At 42.7% G+C, this 18,385-nt stretch overlaps 1 protein-coding gene across 1 annotated transcript in view; it reads right to left on the bottom strand.

Moving 5' to 3' along the window:
• The window catches only part of STAB2 (stabilin 2), a 98,199-nt gene that overhangs the window by 32,914 nt on the left and 46,900 nt on the right, over positions 1-18,385 (bottom strand). The window contains exons 30-41 of the mRNA XM_085322617.1: positions 18,164-18,278; positions 17,138-17,215; positions 16,870-16,962; positions 16,651-16,755; positions 13,337-13,468; positions 12,118-12,243; positions 10,636-10,692; positions 5,235-5,327; positions 4,500-4,695; positions 3,688-3,783; positions 2,808-2,853; positions 929-1,005 (exon numbers count right to left, since the gene is read on the bottom strand). Of these exons, the coding sequence (XP_085178743.1) occupies positions 929-1,005; positions 2,808-2,853; positions 3,688-3,783; positions 4,500-4,695; positions 5,235-5,327; positions 10,636-10,692; positions 12,118-12,243; positions 13,337-13,468; positions 16,651-16,755; positions 16,870-16,962; positions 17,138-17,215; positions 18,164-18,278 (1,214 nt within the window). The remainder of the gene's footprint in view (positions 1-928; positions 1,006-2,807; positions 2,854-3,687; positions 3,784-4,499; positions 4,696-5,234; positions 5,328-10,635; positions 10,693-12,117; positions 12,244-13,336; positions 13,469-16,650; positions 16,756-16,869; positions 16,963-17,137; positions 17,216-18,163; positions 18,279-18,385) is intronic.

The raw sequence follows: 18,385 nt of genomic DNA, 5'->3' as shown, positions 1-18,385 counted from the left end.
CCCAAATGACTCCAAATTCCTGTTTCAGCAGCTAGGCACCGGGGCGATTACTTGTCCTGTAATCCTTTTTGCACAGAATTCATATGGTACAGGGGAATAAGGGTGAGTGCAGCGGCACTATAAGAGGTCTTTGTCACCCAGGACCTCATGCATATGATGGGTTTCCCAACAGGAGATTAAACTGGTTTTTAGCTTGATTTGTGCCAGAAGAGAAAAGCAAAGCAGGCAGAGTGAGGGGGTGTTAAGATCTTGTATGAAGACCCTGCTAGCCATTGTTATTAGACAAATACGCTCCTTTCCCCAAGAGCATTAGTATTTTAATCAATTAAGGATTAGGTAAAGCAACTATAAAAATTAATTACAATCACTGCAGCAGGAAGGCTACTTTGTAAATCTGGATATCCCATGCGCTCAGAAGAACACCTAGGATAAGCTGCTAATGCCCGTTTCTGAGGTTTGTGGTCTAAAGATGATGATGTCATCCCAGAAATCTATGCAAGTTCAGAAAGCTGACAGTGTAACAGGACTATATAGCTTCCAATAGCTGGAAGTGCTGTTGTACCCTGGATTGGCCCTGTTTTGTCCTCTGTTTGGCTTTGTTGGAAATGGAGACAAATACAAAATTTGTTGGAGACAAACACAGGCGTCATTACTCAACAAAAAATGGGGCCTAGGTTGTGTTCAGTATCCTCCCTGTTCTCTGCTCTCCCTCAGCACAATACCTCGCAACCTGGAGATTTGGAGTAGTTTGTTTGCTGTGAACCTGCACYTGTTGCACTCTATTCAATTTGAGCTATCTGGCAGCAATTCCTGTTTGCTAACTGACGTATAGGGAAGTGCTCATCTCTTACCAGCTTCTCTGTCTCACTGTGACCACAGACTGCTTCGAGCACATTCTTTCAAAAAGTAGGAAACAAAGTCCACTTGCCTGCACAGAAGGTCCCGTTGCCCTTGAACCCAGCTGCACACTTGCAATAGGCGGTGCCATTTGGTAGAAGGAGGCAGCTAGAAAAGTGAAAGGAGGGAAGTGACGTAAGGGAAAGAAAGTAGTCAGGTCTCTGGTACAGTCCTCGCTGTGCACTGTTTTGAAGAACTAGGAGGTATTTAATCTTAAGGTATGATGTACTTATAACCATTAAAATGCACCGGGATCAAACTTTCAGAATGCATTTCGAATGTTTTAAGTACTGAAAAGTATGCATTGGGCATGGAAGTGTTATCTTCTCACACAGAATACCAAAGTTGTGTGCCTGCTAAGCCAAAAACTGTGTAGAAATTTTTTTGTATACACATGTAATTTATTGAGGAAAACAGGAATGGTGGCCAGACTTCTGGGTGCCCCAGATTAAAGTCTGTTTTTCTGGAAAGTTTGTATACAAGTGTGGATTTACTGCTTCATAAACGCTGGTAAATACAAGGACTGCTTCCTGCTTTTATCATGTGACAACGCCACAAAATATCGAGTACAATCCCACTCTTCCCCTACATCTGTCATGCCTGTGCCTAGTCCCATTGTATACATGAATGTGGCTGTGGATGAGTAAGACTCTGCTTTTACTATCAGAAACTAAATCTTGACCCCAAGCAAGTGTGGGATCCCATTAAGTACATCTGAAGGTAGATTTTTTTTCCAGGAAGCCTGGTGAAATATCACTGCTATGAACTACAGGTCATATAAGGAAAGACAGAGAATTATATCCTGGAAAGGGCTTTTGTCTCTGATTTCCCTGCTCCTGTAAAGCTGCCAAAAATAAGGCAATGTTCCAACCATCTTTCCTTGTTTTTCTGGTGTCTCAGTTACAGAAATCTTGCTGTCTGGTCAACAAGTGAATGAGTGCACTCAGTAAATTGCTGAATTGGGGATAACTTATTTCTTTGAAAATTGATTTCAGTCTCATTGTTGATGTATTTTTTTGCACATTTTGATGTGAGGAGAAAGGAGAGATGTTTCTTGTCAAATGCAGCTTTTGCTGTAGTCCCTAGTGCTGATGGTTTTTCTTAGCTATGTTTGTGGTGATGGTCRGGGGCAAGCAGAAGGGAAGGTAAAACCCACTTCAGAAATCCACCTTTGTGACCAGTCTTGCCCTGTCCACCTGTTCTCTTTAGTGCTGCAGATTCTATTTCRTTGTATACTGCATTTTAGGACTTATCTCACCTTTTTCTTTCCACAGCATCCCATTTATTTCCCCTTTTAACATGCACATTTTGAACTTTTCAGCCTGGTCCATGAATATTGTATGGACATTGTGAAATRGTGCCAGCCTCCAGAAAATCAGGAAGCATTGCAAGTTGTCAAAGTTTCAGACACTTCAGGAGGGAGTTAGTAACCTGTGTGCAGCCTGCAGAAATGTGGGCTMTACAGGCAGCCTCAGGAAAAGCTGAAGGTGGCAACTGCCCCAGCAGGCATTGGTGGTCTTGCACCTGCTTTTCCCATGCTYGAGCACTGGAAAGGCAGGCCTGCTGATGCTATAGGAAAATCAAGGTATGCACAGTGGCAGCAAAGTCAGAGGAGACAGCTTTAACAGCATAAGTCACAGCCTGTATCCTTCCCTTCTATGTCAGCAGCAGGAGTAGCAATCCCTRTTCTCTAAGACTTTCTCCTGTGTTTCTGTCTCAGCTCTGCCCCTTTTGCCTCATTCCTACTGCAGGAGTGTCCTGACACTTTCACYGCCCTTATTCTTGGGGCATAAAATTTCAGTGTTATCTGGGCTGTGGATTATCTTGCTGAAAAGTAAGATTGCTTTTTGCCTTGCAAAGGATCCCCTTTCTTTTCCCCACTCCTCCAAATAAGTGGATTTCATACATACTTAGCACTGGTATGGCATGAGGTATTACATGCATCATCTTTGATTTCTGCAACACACAAAAAAAGAAAAACAAAAAACAGGGATCAGAGCCATCATATTAGTAGGAAAGCATTGCACCTATTGTTATTTATCTTTACTCTGAGTCTTCCCTGTGGGRATTAATTATATAAGCTTAAATTTTTTTTAAAGGAACTGAATGTTGTTCAGATCTCATTGAAGTTCCATCATGTTAACTATAAAGTTACTTTCAGTACTGTTTTACCCTGAGCAAATTTAAAACAGATATTGAATACTATTGTTAGTGTGTTTAAAAAACTAAAATATAAAATTAATGTATAATATTAATACTATTTATATAAAATTAGTTTTGGAAGAGGTATTAAATATTTTATATGATAACTTAGTTATAGGAGCCATATTAAATCAACAAACTGATTTACTTGGCAATTTTTATTGTATTAATGAGAATATAAATTAATATTCAATGTTGTATAGCTAAATTAACTTACTGGAACACTTGAGAGGCTTTTGATCTGAGGATCAAAATGTGCTAGGAAACCCTGCTCTGCAAAATATAYATTCTTAACAAATGTGATATTCCTTTGGGACAGCGTGTGACACATCTAGATAATTAGCCAAGTAATGTATTTAAGTCTCATCCCTAGTAACTCATTTGGCTTTCTATTAGTATGCTATTCAATTCCTTGAGTACAGGCCTGAGTACACCAGTGTTTCATCCTTATTTCTTTGTGTGTGGGAAACCGCTGGATATCTGGTAGCCCTGGTGGACCTCCTGTACCAGGATCTGGTCATGGCTGCARTTCTAGCATGTCCTGAAATGCTCACTTCCTTCCCCAGAGAAAGGCGAGGTGTCACTCACCGCTCTCGCATGTCACTCCTCTCCAGCCAATGTCACATTCRCAGGTGCCATCCCCATCAATCCCGCTGTTGCATTTCCCATGGACACAAGTGCAYACTGGGGAGAGGTGGGGAAGAAATCACTTGCACTACATGGGATAACAGTGTGCGCACAGCAAGTCAGTGATGGAAAGGGCAGGAAAACAGCTCAAAGSTATTCTGTTTATTGCATATTCTGCCAGTGTGCTCTAAACTGTTTAGAGAAATGTTTCTTTGGCTTCTGCCTCTTGCCTGCTTCCTACAGAATAAATCTAAATTTGAAAACTTATACCTATCTTTCCTCTATTCCCAAATAAAATAACTGAAAATTGTATTTTAACAGGAAAACTTTGGTGAAAAAAATAGTATTAAAAAGAATTATTCACACTGAATGCTGTTCCAAAGCTGTAATATGCAAGGCTAGTGGGCACTGTCTGTAAGCRAAGAGTTCTCTGGACAAGGGAAAGAAAATACCATAATGGGGAAAGAAAAGGAATTAATGAGAGGCCTTTTATTCCAAGACGTAGCTTTCTAGGATCGAGAATGGACAGTTAGAAGAACTAAAGGAAAGGTTTATACCTTTCCCTTGGAGAACTAACAAGGGACCTTCCCCAAGTCAAGTGGAAAATTGAAGGAAAACATCGTGTTTTTAAACTTGAATGTGTAGGTTGCTAACTRGTGACTTAATTTTAAATCTTGCAATACTTGGCATTTTTCTTAAAGCCTCAGCTACCACTAGTGACACAACTGACAAGATTAGCAAAGGTGCCTGTGTGGCTTGGAGGCACTCAGTACCTTGATTGCAATTGTAGCCGTATTTGCCTTCGACGCAGCTTTCACAGGCTGTGCCAACAAACCCTTCTCCACATTCACATGTGCCCGTGCCATTGATGCCATCCATGCAGATGCCATTCCCAAAGCAGGCATTCCCTGCTTTYCCAGGACAGGGCTGGCATTGCTGCCCAAAGAAACCTGCACAGCACTCCCTCGTCTGAAAACAAAGAAATACCATCCTGGAGGTCAGAATYAGGGTACCAGAGGCTTCCACTCATCCAAGTGTGCCAGAAAGCACACACCAGGGGGATGTAGTCTCTTGAGCACATATGAACCTGGGATCTTTTTTTGCAATGCTTCAGCAATAATGTCTGCTCTGCTTGGCCTTGCTTGTCACTGTGGCCAGGCTCTGACTGCCAGCCTGAGTCTTGGTGCAACTCAGGTGCCCTCCACTGCCCCAGGGAACAGTTGAGGGAGTGCTACAGTGAAGGGCTGCGTTGCCCTTCTTTAACTGCTGCTCCCTCTGCTATCTTGGCTCCCCACTATTCCTCCACTGCAATGATCAGCAGGCTTTAACACCCAGTGTATGCTAGGTGTTGAAGCTGGCCAAATAAAAGGCCTATAAATATATTTGCCAGGAACTGGCTTATATCTACTGCATGTACAGTGACTTACTACAAGGAGAGTGAGGGTCAGGGATGGAGGTTCCTGGATTTTACTGCAATACAAATAGTAGTAACGATGCTGAATACTCACAATGACGGTTTTTGCACATTTAGGCTGGCATCCAATCTGGATGGTGTACAGTCTCCTGTTTTCAGAGAGGACACAATATTTCTTCTCCCCTACCTGAACAGAAATCAGAAAAACAGCTATGAGTTTGTGTAATATTGATCAGTTACTTAAAAAAGATTTTTTTTTAAGTGCATGTTAACTTTATGCACGGCATGCTTTGTCTGGGTCATATGTTCACAATGAAATCTAAGGATATAGTCTTAGAAATAAAAAAGCACCAGCTAAAATGATTTTTGCTAAATATATATATATATGTGTATATATATAGTCAATTCAGCTCAGTGCCCTATGGCATTTAAAAGATGCCTCTAATATTGCCTTTGCTTGGAAATGAAYAGAAAGTTTTCTGCAATTTTAAATAAAAATTGTTTCTTTTCTTTCTGACATATTTCTTGTTCTTTCTAATTCTACTTGGAAAACTGAGTGCCAAAATAGTGCAAAAATAGCTGTTGCTAGACTTTATTTGAAGTCTGGACACAACTCAAAGTCTGCTTTTCAAAGATTTCAAGCCTCATTGTACACCTGTCAGGAGATTCAGATAAGGCATCCAGATGCTCATTACAAATGAAATGTTAATGTTTGACTTTTACTTACGAGTACTTTAGCTGCAGTTTGCCAGCCAATTATTTTAATGGAGTGGTAGAAACTTGATCACTTTTGGAATCCTATTATTGACATAATTAGTTTAATTAAAGGATGGTTGAAAAGCAAAATATGCTGTATGGTCCCATCAGAGGGACTTAGAGGAATTTAGACAGCAAGAGACTCTAGGTCTCATCATGGTTGACAGGGACACATTAAACATCCATAGCTCTTGTATGTTGGACCGGGATACCTGAGGTCTTAGTGTCCAGGTCTTCTTGTGACCCTAAACCACAGCACTGCTAGGGCCAGGCTGAGTTTGCCCTTCTGTACACCTATTGCCATAGGGCAAAAAATAGCTTCAGTAATTCCTCCTGTAGCAAACACACTCCAGACTATGCTTAAGGTCTCTTACAGTTTTGTACAGTAGAGGTAACATTTTTGGTTGGAGGAGCCTTCAGGTGCCTCAATGCACCTAGTGACTAGCCTGTAAAGATAGTTTTATCTTTGAGCTGCTCTTGATTCTGCTTCCTTGCACTCAGTGTGGCTTAAATCAGTGGTGGATTGGGGCTGTTGATTGCAAATAATGTATGTAGCAGGCCAAAGTAACTAGTATAACTCTCCACAGAATCACAGAATGGTTGAGGTTGGAAGGGTCAAGCAAGGTCATCAAGAGCACATTGGACAGGATCGCATCCAGGCAGGTTTTGAATATCTCCAGAGGAGGAGACTCCACAGCCTCTCTAGGCAACCTGTTTCAGTGCTCTGTCACTCTCACAGTGAAGAAATTCCTCTTCACATTCAGGCAGAACTTCCTGTRTTTCAATTGGTGCCTGTTGCYTCTTGTTCTATTGCTTGGCACCACTGAAGAGTCCAGCCCCATCCTCTTGGCACTCTCCCTTAAAATATTCATAGRTATTGATAAGATCCCCTCTCAGTCTTGTYGTCTTCAAGCAGAAGAGTCTCAGCTCTCTCAGCTTTTCCTCATATGAGAGATGCTCCAGTCCCTTAATCATCCTCGTAGCCCTATGATGGACTCTCTCCAGTAGTCCATGTCTCTCTYGTACTGGGGAGACCAGAACTGGACACAATACTCCAGATATGCCCTCAACAGCGCTGAGTAGAGGGGCAGGATCATCTTCCTTGACCTTCTGGCAACAGTCTTCCTRATGCAAACCAGGATACCACTGGCCTTCTTGGCTGAAAGGGCACGTTGCTGTGTTATCGTCAATTTGTTGTCCACCAGAACTCCCAGGTCCTTCTCTGCAGAGCTGCTTTCCAGCAGGTCAGYCTCCAGYCTGTACTGGGGCATGGGATTATTCCTCCCTAGGTGCACCGCCCTGCGCTTGCCCTTGTTGAACCTCATGAGGTTCCTTCCTGGACGTCTTTCTCTCTGAATGGCAGCACAGYCYTCTGYTGTATCAGCCACTCCTGCCTGTTTGATATCACCAGCAAACCTGCTGAAAAGGCACTCTGTCCCTTCRTCCAGACTAGTGATGAAGAGGCTGAACAAGGCTGGCCTGCRCTTYCTGAGCTTGCCTAGGAGGACGTTATGGGAGACAGTGTCACAAAGCCTTGCTGAAGTCCAAGTAGACAACATCCACTGCTCTCCCCTCATTAACCCAGCCAGACATTCCATCAAAGAAGGCTCTCAGATTGGTTAAGCAGGATTTCCCTTTGGCTTGGAGATYGTGTCCATGATGAGCTGTTCTGTCACCTSTCCAGGGATGGAGGGGAGGCTGACTGGCCTGTAGCTCCCTGAAGCCTCTTTCTTGCCCTTTTTGAAGACTGGATTGACATTGGCTTTCTTCTAGTCCTCTTCAGTTCTCCATAACCTTTCAAAGATGATGGAGAGCAGCCTAGCAACAACATCCACCAGCTCTCAGTACCTGTGGRTACATCCCATCACAGTACGTCGATTTGTGGATGTCAAGTTTGCCTAAATGCACCCACCTCATTCAGCAGCAGGCCCACATTTTCCCTAGTCTTCCTCTTGCTACTGATGTATTTGAAGAAGCCCTTCTTGTCATCCTTGACACCTCTTGTCAGATTCAATTCCAAATGGGCCTCAGCCTTTCTTGACTCTGAAAATATTCTTATAATCCTCCCATGTGGCCTGTCCCCTTCTCCACATTCTGTGTACTTTCTTCTGAGTTTTGCCAGGAGCTCCTTGCTCATCCATGCAGGTCTGCCCCCGTTGCCAGACTTCTTACTCATAGGGATGCACCACTCTTGAGCTTGGAGGAAGTGATGCTTGAATATTAACCAGCTGTCTTGGACCTCCCTTCCTCCTAGGGCCCTAACTATCGGATTTGTCYGAGTAGATCCCTGAAGAGGCCAAGTCCACTCTCCTGAAGTCCAGGGTTGCAAYYCTGCTTGTTGCCTTRCTTYKTYCMTGCAGGATCCTGAACTCCMCCRTCTCATGGTCACTGCAGCCAAGGCTGCCCCCCACCTTCACATCTCCAACCACTCCTCCTTTGTGGGTTAGTACAAGGTCCAGCAGCACACCTCTCCTCGTTGGCTTCTCCACCACTTATGTCAAGAAGTTATCATAARTGCTCTGCAGGAGCCTCATGGACTGTTGGTGCCTAGCTGTGTTGTCYTTCCAGCAGATATCARGGTGGYTGAAATCYCCCATGAGARCCAGGGYCTGTGATCATGAGGCTACTTCYARCTGTCTGTAGAARGCCTCATGGACTTCCTCTTCCTGATCAGGTGGCCYGTAGTAGACACCCACAGCAGTGCCACYCACATTAGCCTGCCCGTTAGTATTCACCTATAAGCTATCAACTCGCTYGTCATCCATCCCTAGATACACTCCAGTTGCTCTCCCACATAAAGAGCAACTCCGCCACCTCGCCTTCCTGGCCTGTCTTTCCTAAAAAGCATGAAGCCATCCGTGGCAGCRTTCCAGTCATGTGAGCGATCCCACCATGTCTCTGCAACTGCAGTGACATCATGGCCCTGCAACCACACACAGATCTCCAGATCCTCCTCTTTATTCCCCATGCTGCATCCATGGGCGTACAGGCATTTCAGAGAGGTGGCTGAGCAGGCAGGTTTCCCAGGGGTGCAAGAGGMTCCCCCATAGCCATGTCTCATATGCACTTCCCAGTTACACGTACCTGCTGGAGGCATCCTGTCTTGAGCCACGTTTTGTTGACTCCCCTGTCTCTGTAAGTCTCCCCTTCTCTCATCCTTCCCAATTTAAAGCCCTCTTTACCAGGCTGGCCAGCCTGTTGGCAAAGACACRCGTGCCCCACTGAGCGAGGTGGATCCCATATCTCCCCACCAGTTGYTGATCTTCAAAYAGGGTCCCATGATTGTGGAAACCAAAACTCTGTTGCCAACAACAGTGGTGCAGCCAGTTGTTCATTTGGAAAATCCACCTACTCCTCCTCCCATCCTTCCTCCTCACTGGCAGGATTGAGGAGAACATCACCTGGGATCCCAGACCCTTGACCACCATCTCCAGAGCTCTGAAATCCTGTTTGATCGTTTCCAATTTGCCCTTAGTATCATTAGTGCTCACATGGAAGAGCAGAAGAGGGTAATAGTCTCATGTGTGGACAAATCTTGTCAGTCTTTCAAAGACATCTGTTTTTGGGGCCTCTGGCAGGCAGGAAACCTCTCTAGACAAGAGGTCRAGTTGAGAGATAGGTGCCTTTGTCCCTTGCAGCAGGGACTCACCCACAACAATCGCTGTTTCTTCCGCATTCTCRCAAGGCACAGGGTCTGTCAGCCCAGTTGCTTTCCCTGAAGCCATGCCCAGCTCCTCCTTGGCCTGAAGGGTGCTAAGCCTGTTTCTCAATTCCAAATCTTCAGAAGGAGTAAGGGCCTTTCTCCTCACGTGAGAAATGACCAGTTTTCAGCCACCTTCTACAGAGTTGTGATGTACTCTTTCACGGGGCACAGAGCCCTCCAGCAACTCCTCTTCTGCGGAGGATACGGACTTCTAGAACTCTATGGTCTCTGAGAATACCCTATTTCCTGCTCATTTTTGCAGATGCTACGCAGCCTATTGACTTCCTCCTGCAACACAGCTCAGCAACAACAGTACACCTTCTGCAGGAGTGCTGACCATCAGCCCAGGCCTTTTGAAGAGGCCCCAAGCACTCACTGCAGCCTGAGAACTGTAGAGCTGCATCTGCTCTCAGTGGGTCTGTCTGGGTCAAAGAGTCTGACACAGTTGATGCAGCAACTCCAATAGCTACAGGTGAATGCACTTTGTGGCATGTCATGACCATATCTGAGGAAGTGCGCACTACTAAGACTGGAAACAAAGGTGCCTTCTTGGACCCTGTTGCAGAAACTGCTGCATTTGTTAGCTGTACTCTGGGCCTAACTTACAAAGGCCTCTCCCTAGCACTGACTCACAGGGTGCTTGACCCACCCTAATCAAGGGCCACTTGTATCAAAGGCCCAAACTCTCTCTACTCCGGGCCAACCAAAAGAGTCTGTTAGTAGCAGTTACACCTAGCTAGAGCTTCTCCTAGGAGAAGATGAGACTTCCCTTGCCTAATTCCTCTTTCCTGTTAGCAATTACCCTCTAGTTCCATGGAAGTCCTCAAAAAGCCCCCGCAAATTCCAACAAGGTCTCCAAAAGTTCTAAGCAGAGCCAAGACACTGCTGTGCAAACCACTTCATCTATTTACTGCTTCTGTTAGCTGCACTTTTTTTGAAAGTGAGGCAATTATACTAAAAGCACACAAGATTCAATGTCTCTCTCTGCTCAGTTTTGACCAAAAAAAATATTTAGTGTTAATGATAAAATACTTACCAATTCTTTTGTTCCGGGGGGACAACTTGATGGCTGCGAACAAAGTCCACACTTTTCCTTCAGAAACACAAATGGAATGTAGTTAATAAAGACTGTATAGGGCTACAGACAGATTTTACCTGTTTTTATTAAAAAAATCAAAATATATTTCTAATTATACCCACAGTGGCAGACAGGAATCACATAGTTCAGGATAACCCATCTGGCAAATAGGGTCAGGGTAGCAGGATTGCCCAGCAAGGAAGAATATCCCTACCAGTAGGTCTTCAGGGACTCCCAAAAAGAGGGTTTCTCCCAAGGGAAGGGAGAGGCAAAGAGGCAAAAATGCTCTATTAGACATTCCACTGTGCTCTCTTAAGGAAATGTTTCCCAAGGAAAGTACAATAAGAGGCAAATCCTGAGCTTAGATTTTTTTTTTTTTTTTTTTTTTTTTTTTGGTGGTACAAGGGCAATGGCAGCAGGAGGAAATCTCATACAGTGTGTATATCTTACACTACAAATGTCAATGCACATCTGACCTTAAGTCATTTGCATGTGTAAGGTCAGCTTGTGATTTAGGCATATGTTTAATAACAGTCCTATTTAACTAAGTATGTGCTTATGTTTCCCCATTTTAATAAAGTATAAATGTATGTTTAAGTGCCTTCTTATTCTGAACATAGTCTTTTGCTTTCCCCTGGAAAACTGTGAGAAGCCTAGTACTTGACTGAGCAAAGCTAGGGAAAAGCTTCCAGAATGAAATATATTCAAATATAGCAATGTATCCCAAGGAAAAGAACCAGGCTCCAAAATTTTCTGCCTGTTTAAGTTTGCTTTAGACAGAGCACAAATCTTGTATTGTCCTCTTTGTTTAGTTTGTACACATTATCATTTTCCATAGGTAGGGAAGTACACAGTTTGTTTGTTGTCTTATTTCACCCGGTTATGAGAAAAGACAGAAAGGAAACCTTTCCCTGCCAGTCCAAGGAAATCACATCTTATTCTTTGGAGGAAGGTAAAAACAATTTGTTTCTAATATGTAAAAAGCATGAAAGAAGGAAAATGCTTTATTCAGAGGGCAAGAGGAATTAAGATGTATGTGCAGAGGTAATCTATAATTGGAATGAAAAGATAGCATATTCTTAGTAAGCAAAAATGTTTTTTTTCCTGTTATTTTCCACTTGCTTATTTTATAAACAAGTGGCCTGGCTAGGAAGATGTATTAAAATAGTGCACTGTTATTATTTTTGAAAACTAAATGTCAGCAATGAACTTTTTCCTGTGTCATTCTAATTATATTTTATCCAGATTGTCAGTACCTTAACTGCAGGATCAAAGCAGTTTTAATAGGATGCCAGAACTCTGGTTGGAATATCTTTATAGAAAATGCATGCGTCTCTTACTGGCAAATACAGTATCATGTATCCTCTATGTTTTAGCTGTATTTTGCTATACACCTCTACAGTGGTCCTTAAAGCAGCTATAGAAAGAAGACCAACTTACAATGATCACAGTATCATTAATATCACACCTATTCTTCTGGATTTCCAGAACTTTTCCCAATCCATGAATAATTCCTTTGTCTGTTGCAACATTTGCATAACTTATTGGTGCATCATTTATGAACAGCTGCAAAAGAAAGGCAATGAGTTAGAAAGCAGCAGACCTCTTCAGTGATTATATATATGGTAACAGGTGAAAGAAGGAGCAATGTACAAATCTTGCTTCAGAAAAATTTAACAGAATAGTTAACTTTAAGCACTTGCTTACATCCCAGTTGGTGCACTTAAGAGCTTCACTGGTTTGGTTGTAGATGTGAAGGAGAGCACAAGATAAGAAGCAGCCAGTTCAGTTTTTTTAGCAACTAAGGAGTCAAGGGGCAGCCAGCACAGCCCTTCCCAATGCAAAATGTAAAGGTGAAGGGTTTGAAGAAAGATGCTGATGAAACCCAGTGAGAGGGGTTGCTGGGGCACGTGGGGGGCTTCTGGAGAGACCTCTCGGCAGCTGCTTCTTCAAGGAGGGCTTGCTGTCATCTAACAGCAAGGGCTGCTCTCCTACACTCCCCTCCTCAGTGGCAGCCCCTTGAGTGGATGCTTTTTCAAGACTCTGGCATGGGCACAGCAAGCAGCAGGGCTGAAACTGTTTTGGTGGGGAGCCTTCTCTCCTGTTTTACCTATGCCTTGAGTGAGCTCTGGGACAAAGAAGAAAGGCTAAGTTGTCTTCCTGGCTGTGCTACCAAATTGGGTGGGTCACCCAATCTTGACTTTTTTTCTAATGAGTGGTTTTGAAGAGCAATTCATACATATTGCCAAGCGCTTTCAACTCTTGGGATTGAAAGTGGAGTAAATCCACAGAAAATAGAATTAGCATTTTATAATTGAAGGCAGGTTTCTAATGGCTCTTGGAAATCAGATTAATGACTGCTTTGCAATGCAGGCTTGTAGCTGCTAGATATGCAATTCCACAATAGTTCCTAAAATGTGATGCTAGATCTGAACAGCATAACTGAAATCAAATCCAATCGAATATCCCTTTCATGTTGACTTTGAATTAAGCAGGTCTGAGTGAGGCATTGCATCTGAGTGCCATCTTTTGTGTGACTTAAGTCCAGAGGCTTATGGGGTGCATAGCTTATTTTGGCTGCATGTCAGTTTAAAATTGAAGCTTGGATCAGTAAGTAGCAGGAAACCTATTTCTCTGAGAAAGTGCAGACAAGTGATACCTCGCTGTTGTGGAGGAAGAATCCAACTTGATAGGAGAACCCAAGCATAGTTTCCCTGTGCATGCCATTGTGCAGGTCATTCTTCAGGAGCTTCTCATCCAGCACAATATGATATCGAATTTGGTCCTCGTCCTGCAAACACAGGATTAAATTCAGAGTTACATTTTTAAAAAAGTATGAATAGTGATTTGGCATACAAGACTGTCAGGGCATGAGCCAAACATAGATTGCCTGAATTTAAGAACACTGGGCAGATTAGCTCAGATTTACTACTGTGGAGTATCTGCTGTTCCTGTAGAACAACTTCTATCATATACAGACGAGGAAAGGCTATTGAACTGGAGGGACCAAAGGTTTGCTTGTGTCTAGAAGTACTCCTTTCTGTGCATAGGGCTGGCTGACGGAATTAAGGGAGAGTCAATCAGATGTTTTCTTAGGACACACTCCAAATTTAATTGCATCATTTAACATCAAAGGCTGCATATTCACTTTTCATAATATTTCCCTCATGCATTTTTTTTTCATATGAACCCTCTGAAAAGCCTACAAATTCCTGCTGATTTATAGGTTACTTTTTTGGGACTAAAATCTTTAAGGTCATCCTCAGTCAATAAAGTGATAGCCACAGTTGTTAATTGCAAAGTTTTCTACTACTCATTGATGGATTATATTCATGTTCATGGATATGATGAAATTATTTTCTGTATATAATTTTCTTTGTGAGGGCTTCTCAAGGTTTCTGTGCCTTGCTCCAAGGCAGGGGACTCCCGCAGCTCTCCTTGACTTGCAGGAGAATGCAGAAATGGAATAGGTTTTGTGAGAGAATGGGTTTTGCAGATGTGATGAGGATTTTGGAGCTGCCTAGCCAACAGATCTAGTGTTACAGCAGCTCATATATACTTGCAATAAAATAGCTGTTTGTGAGAAATACTGTTGCATTCTGACTATTCATACTGCTCCTAACTCTTCAGCTCCTTCAAAGACTTTTGAAAGCATGATGCAGCTGTAGGTTGCAGTATTTGTGATATTGCCTGGTTTTGTCCAGAGTGATGTAATGTTGATCTTTACATCTCATCAAGTGGATTCTGTTCCATTTTGTTTCAATAGATTTGACAAATACTTGCAGGCAAGAAGGTGGGAATGAAGGCAGATCTAATCCACTAAAGCATAGGCCTCCATCACTCCCCAGCTCTATTTAATCCTTCTGATTTGTATGATTTGGAGGAAAAGTTAACTCTCACCACCTTATCAACATCATTTATCAACAGTAGAGTGAGTAGTCACCGCTCTACCAGTCACCTCTATTGGGTCTCCTCACTGCACCAAATTCTTCCCACTGAGGTAGAGTTCTCCTGATGTGCTTTATAGAAAAAMGAAAGTTTAGATAGACTTAACCTTACAGTTGTCTTCCGATTTTATTTGTCAGATAGCCACACCACACAAGATGGGAGGATGGAAGAAAGACAGAAGAAACATACTGGTAAGCATATAAGCAGTGGAAAGGCAAAGGATTTCTGCGGGTGTGTGTATTTGTGCCTATCCATGTAAAACGTATTAACTAACTCCCTAGCAGGGGCAAATAAGAAAAATAGGAGCAGCATAAGCCTGAACTATTAATCACTGCTTGGCATTGCTTGACTCAAAGACAAGACAACATTAAACACGTTTCTCCAGACCTCCCTCTCTCCTATTTTCTGCCTTAACTAAGCACTGCAATTAATGGGGGAGTCTAAGAGCAAAAGCACTGAGGGGTGGGCTGATGGGTTGTTAAAAAACTCCAGCCACTGAAAGTTAATAATAGACCATATCCTGTGAAAGGAATCAAAGAAAAATGGTGTATTTTGAGCTGTTTAGATGCTGAAGGCTTGAGCCTGGAAATGTTTGTATGTGTGATTTCAGCTAGTGTTTTGGCCTAAGCTCTGGGAGACGGGAAGGCTTTGCTGTTCTTCCAGCTGCCTTGCTGTGCATTTAACTAATATTAAAAGCAACAAAGCCCCAAGCTCAATGCAATGGATGTCTCAAAGTTACATAAAGTTTTGTTTACTGATGCTTCTTGTAGTGATGCAGAAGCCATACTGTTGTGTCACAAAACTAACTAAACCAGCTTTCAAAAGTCATTTGAGCAGATTTAGTTTGATTGTGTGTGAATTCCTCTGCTGAGGTAGTAATCAGAACTTTTGCTGTGGGTCTGCCAGTTTTAAGTAAATGTTTTGGGGCAAGTCATTTGAACTCYGTGTTTCTCAGATTCTTTACTATACATGGAGACAAAAACAGGGACAGTCTGGCAGGGTAAGTATGGAAGAGATAGGGAAGAAATAATGTAATTGTATAAGTTACTGGTGAAGCTTCATCTGCTAGGTGGGATTCTAGATACCTGTATTCAATAAAAGCATTTCAAGCTGCAGCAAAGGGGAACAGAGGTGCTGGGATGGCTCAGGAAAAGGATAGCTTATCTTGAGAGGAGACTGACAAGCTTGAAAAGGTTGCTTGGCCTTGTAAACACTTCAGAGCATAAATACCAGAGAAACAGAGAAGTTATTTCAGCCAAAGCACAGTGCTGGCATAAGAACAAAGGCTATTAAACTGGACAGAGGTGTGCTGTCAAATTAATATAAACTGGTTCTGGGAATGAGGTCTGTGGCAGGCAGGGTGGGGGTTGGCTGTGGCCTTGTCTGTGCTGAATGGCCACAGAAGCAAGAGGAGGAGATGGTGCCTAGGCCAGGCACTGGCCCTGTGTTGGGCTTTTAGCTGAGGAGCAGCAGCAATGGGGTTTGCTTAAGGATGCTTTTCTGCTAAACCAGACTGAGTTGTCTTCAGCACAATCCTAGAACTGGCCAGTAGTGCTTTTAAGCTGGAATTAGAAACCATTGGTGCAAAGTGGCTTGGGGACAGTGCTCAGGATTGATGGGGCAAACATCTGGATAGTCTTAAGAAAGTCTGAGCATTTTGTGAGATTATTAACGATGTGGTTGCCAGGGGTGACAGTGGACTGGACTTGTTCACCRAGGAAATTGTTTAAGTGTTATTCCAGTACTGATCTCCTCCTGTTTTTTTTTTAATCTACTGATGAAATGTCTTGGATATTATTAGCACTGTTTTAATTAAGAGAAGGACAAAACCAAGAACAAATAGCTAGGCAGGAAAACATAGGTGGAGCCACCCGTCCTCACCTTTTGACATTAAAAACAAACCCAAACTTACTGTAATTCTGGAAAACTAACTGTRCTTCCTATTTCTGTCACCTTTCACTCAATTCACTTCAAACTGAAATGAAACATTGATTTGTTAAGACTTGCTATGTGAATAATACATACCACAGTAGACTTTTTGTCCCTTAGGTAATTTTCTATGGCATCATTATTTGGGGCAAACACTGTATATGTGTTTGCAGCTTCTATTTCATCTGCTAGGCTGTATTGCTGTTGTGAAAAACAAAGAAAAAAAGCCAGAATGATCACTTATATTCTGATATTGGTCCTAATGCAAATAAACTGGAGAACTGCTTCTCTTCTTAAAAMAATATGACAGCTTACAATAATGTAGCCCCTGAAAACGGAGTAATCAGGCATCTGTTCTAAGCGAGCCAGCAGCGTTGGCATTATGGTGCTTCGAGGTGGGGTCAGAACCTGAAAATGGAGCAGATATCRCGTGTTAGTGTACATGCACATGCTGTGTTTGCAGCTCCAAGGATCAGATGTAGGAGAAAATGCTGTTCCACATAAATCATTTTTTTCAGGAGCTGTTGAGATTTTCCATTGCTTGTGGTGCAGAGGAATAAATCCTCTCTGTGTGGTTATATACCTTATCAATAACATGTATGATCCCATTTGTGGATGCAACATCACCAACTATGATGTGAGCTCCTTCAACCGTGATGTTCTAAAAGGAGGAAAAGAGAAAGGATTTACTTCCACATTGCAATGGTAGTGTTCTCCCAGCGATTTGTGCTACGAATTTCCACATCTTTCCAAAAGCTTGCTTAGGACTCCACTGTGACTCTGTTAGTGCCAGGATGTGTTGAGGCTGGGGATRCCCTCAGGAGACTGCATGCATAAGAGGTGGCTTTGGGGCTCTGCTCCTCGCATGCAGGCTGGCAAAGCTGTCTGATCATGATGGGAGGGGCAGTTACTTAGGGAAGGGGGCCCCCCCAAACCCCTCTCAGGGCAGCTGAGCTCTTATCTCCATAGGCGCTGATTCATGCACTCCTGTGCTTCTGCTATTTTGAAGGAGCCCCTTCATCATTTTTCCTTGGGGGGGGAGGGGAGGGTTTTTTCCCCCTCCCTTAAAAGGGCTGATGTGCTTAAATGTGTCATATGTATTTCCACAAAATGCTCCTCAGAATGTGGAATACTAACTAAAAGGACTGAGAGGAGGGGGCTGTCAGTTGGCATTAATTATTTTCATTTATAAAGATGTTTGTGTGGCTTGCAGTCATCACTACTTCCTCCAACCTTTCCCAGTTCCTTAGAATAAGTTAGTGGTTTTCTTTGATATACTTTGTCATAAATTAGTTCATAGGCTGTTCCAGGCAGGGACTACACTTCTGCTTTGCTACAAGACTGTTCAGAGTTTGTAGCCAGTACTATGAAATTAGCAATAAATAAAGTCGTTAACAAATCTCAGCTAAGTAAAGTGGTGGAGAAGATGCAAGTTAATGTTTCTCCCAGAGGGCCCAATATAGTTATCAATACCTTTGATTTTTATGATATAGTCTTTTTTTTAATATAGGTATGTARTATCTGTATGGTTTTGTAATATGAGAACACTGGCAACAGTGACAGTCAGAATTTGGTGTATGATACCACAGTGGTTTGCAAATCATCTCACCCCATTTTCTTCAGATAAGTGTAGGAAGTTGCTCTGTAGAGATGTTGGCAGCATATCAGAGGATGATAAATTCTGTAAATCAGCAAAGCTGTAAGCTCCTGTCAATACATGATACCTAAAGGAAATTAACTGGATTTGAATGTTTTGTATTTTCTCAATTCTTCATATAAATATGCTTGGWGCACAATTCTAAAATTGGAGTTTAAAGCAGGGATCGTTTGT

Source organism: Rhea americana, unplaced genomic scaffold (genome assembly GCF_003343005.1).
Source record: "Rhea americana isolate MKP2758 unplaced genomic scaffold, rheAme1 scaffold_79, whole genome shotgun sequence".
Classification (NCBI taxonomy): Eukaryota; Metazoa; Chordata; class Aves; order Rheiformes; family Rheidae; genus Rhea; species Rhea americana.
The sequence above is the reverse complement of the archived record's forward strand: the minus strand, read 5'-3'. Positions and strand labels throughout refer to the sequence as shown.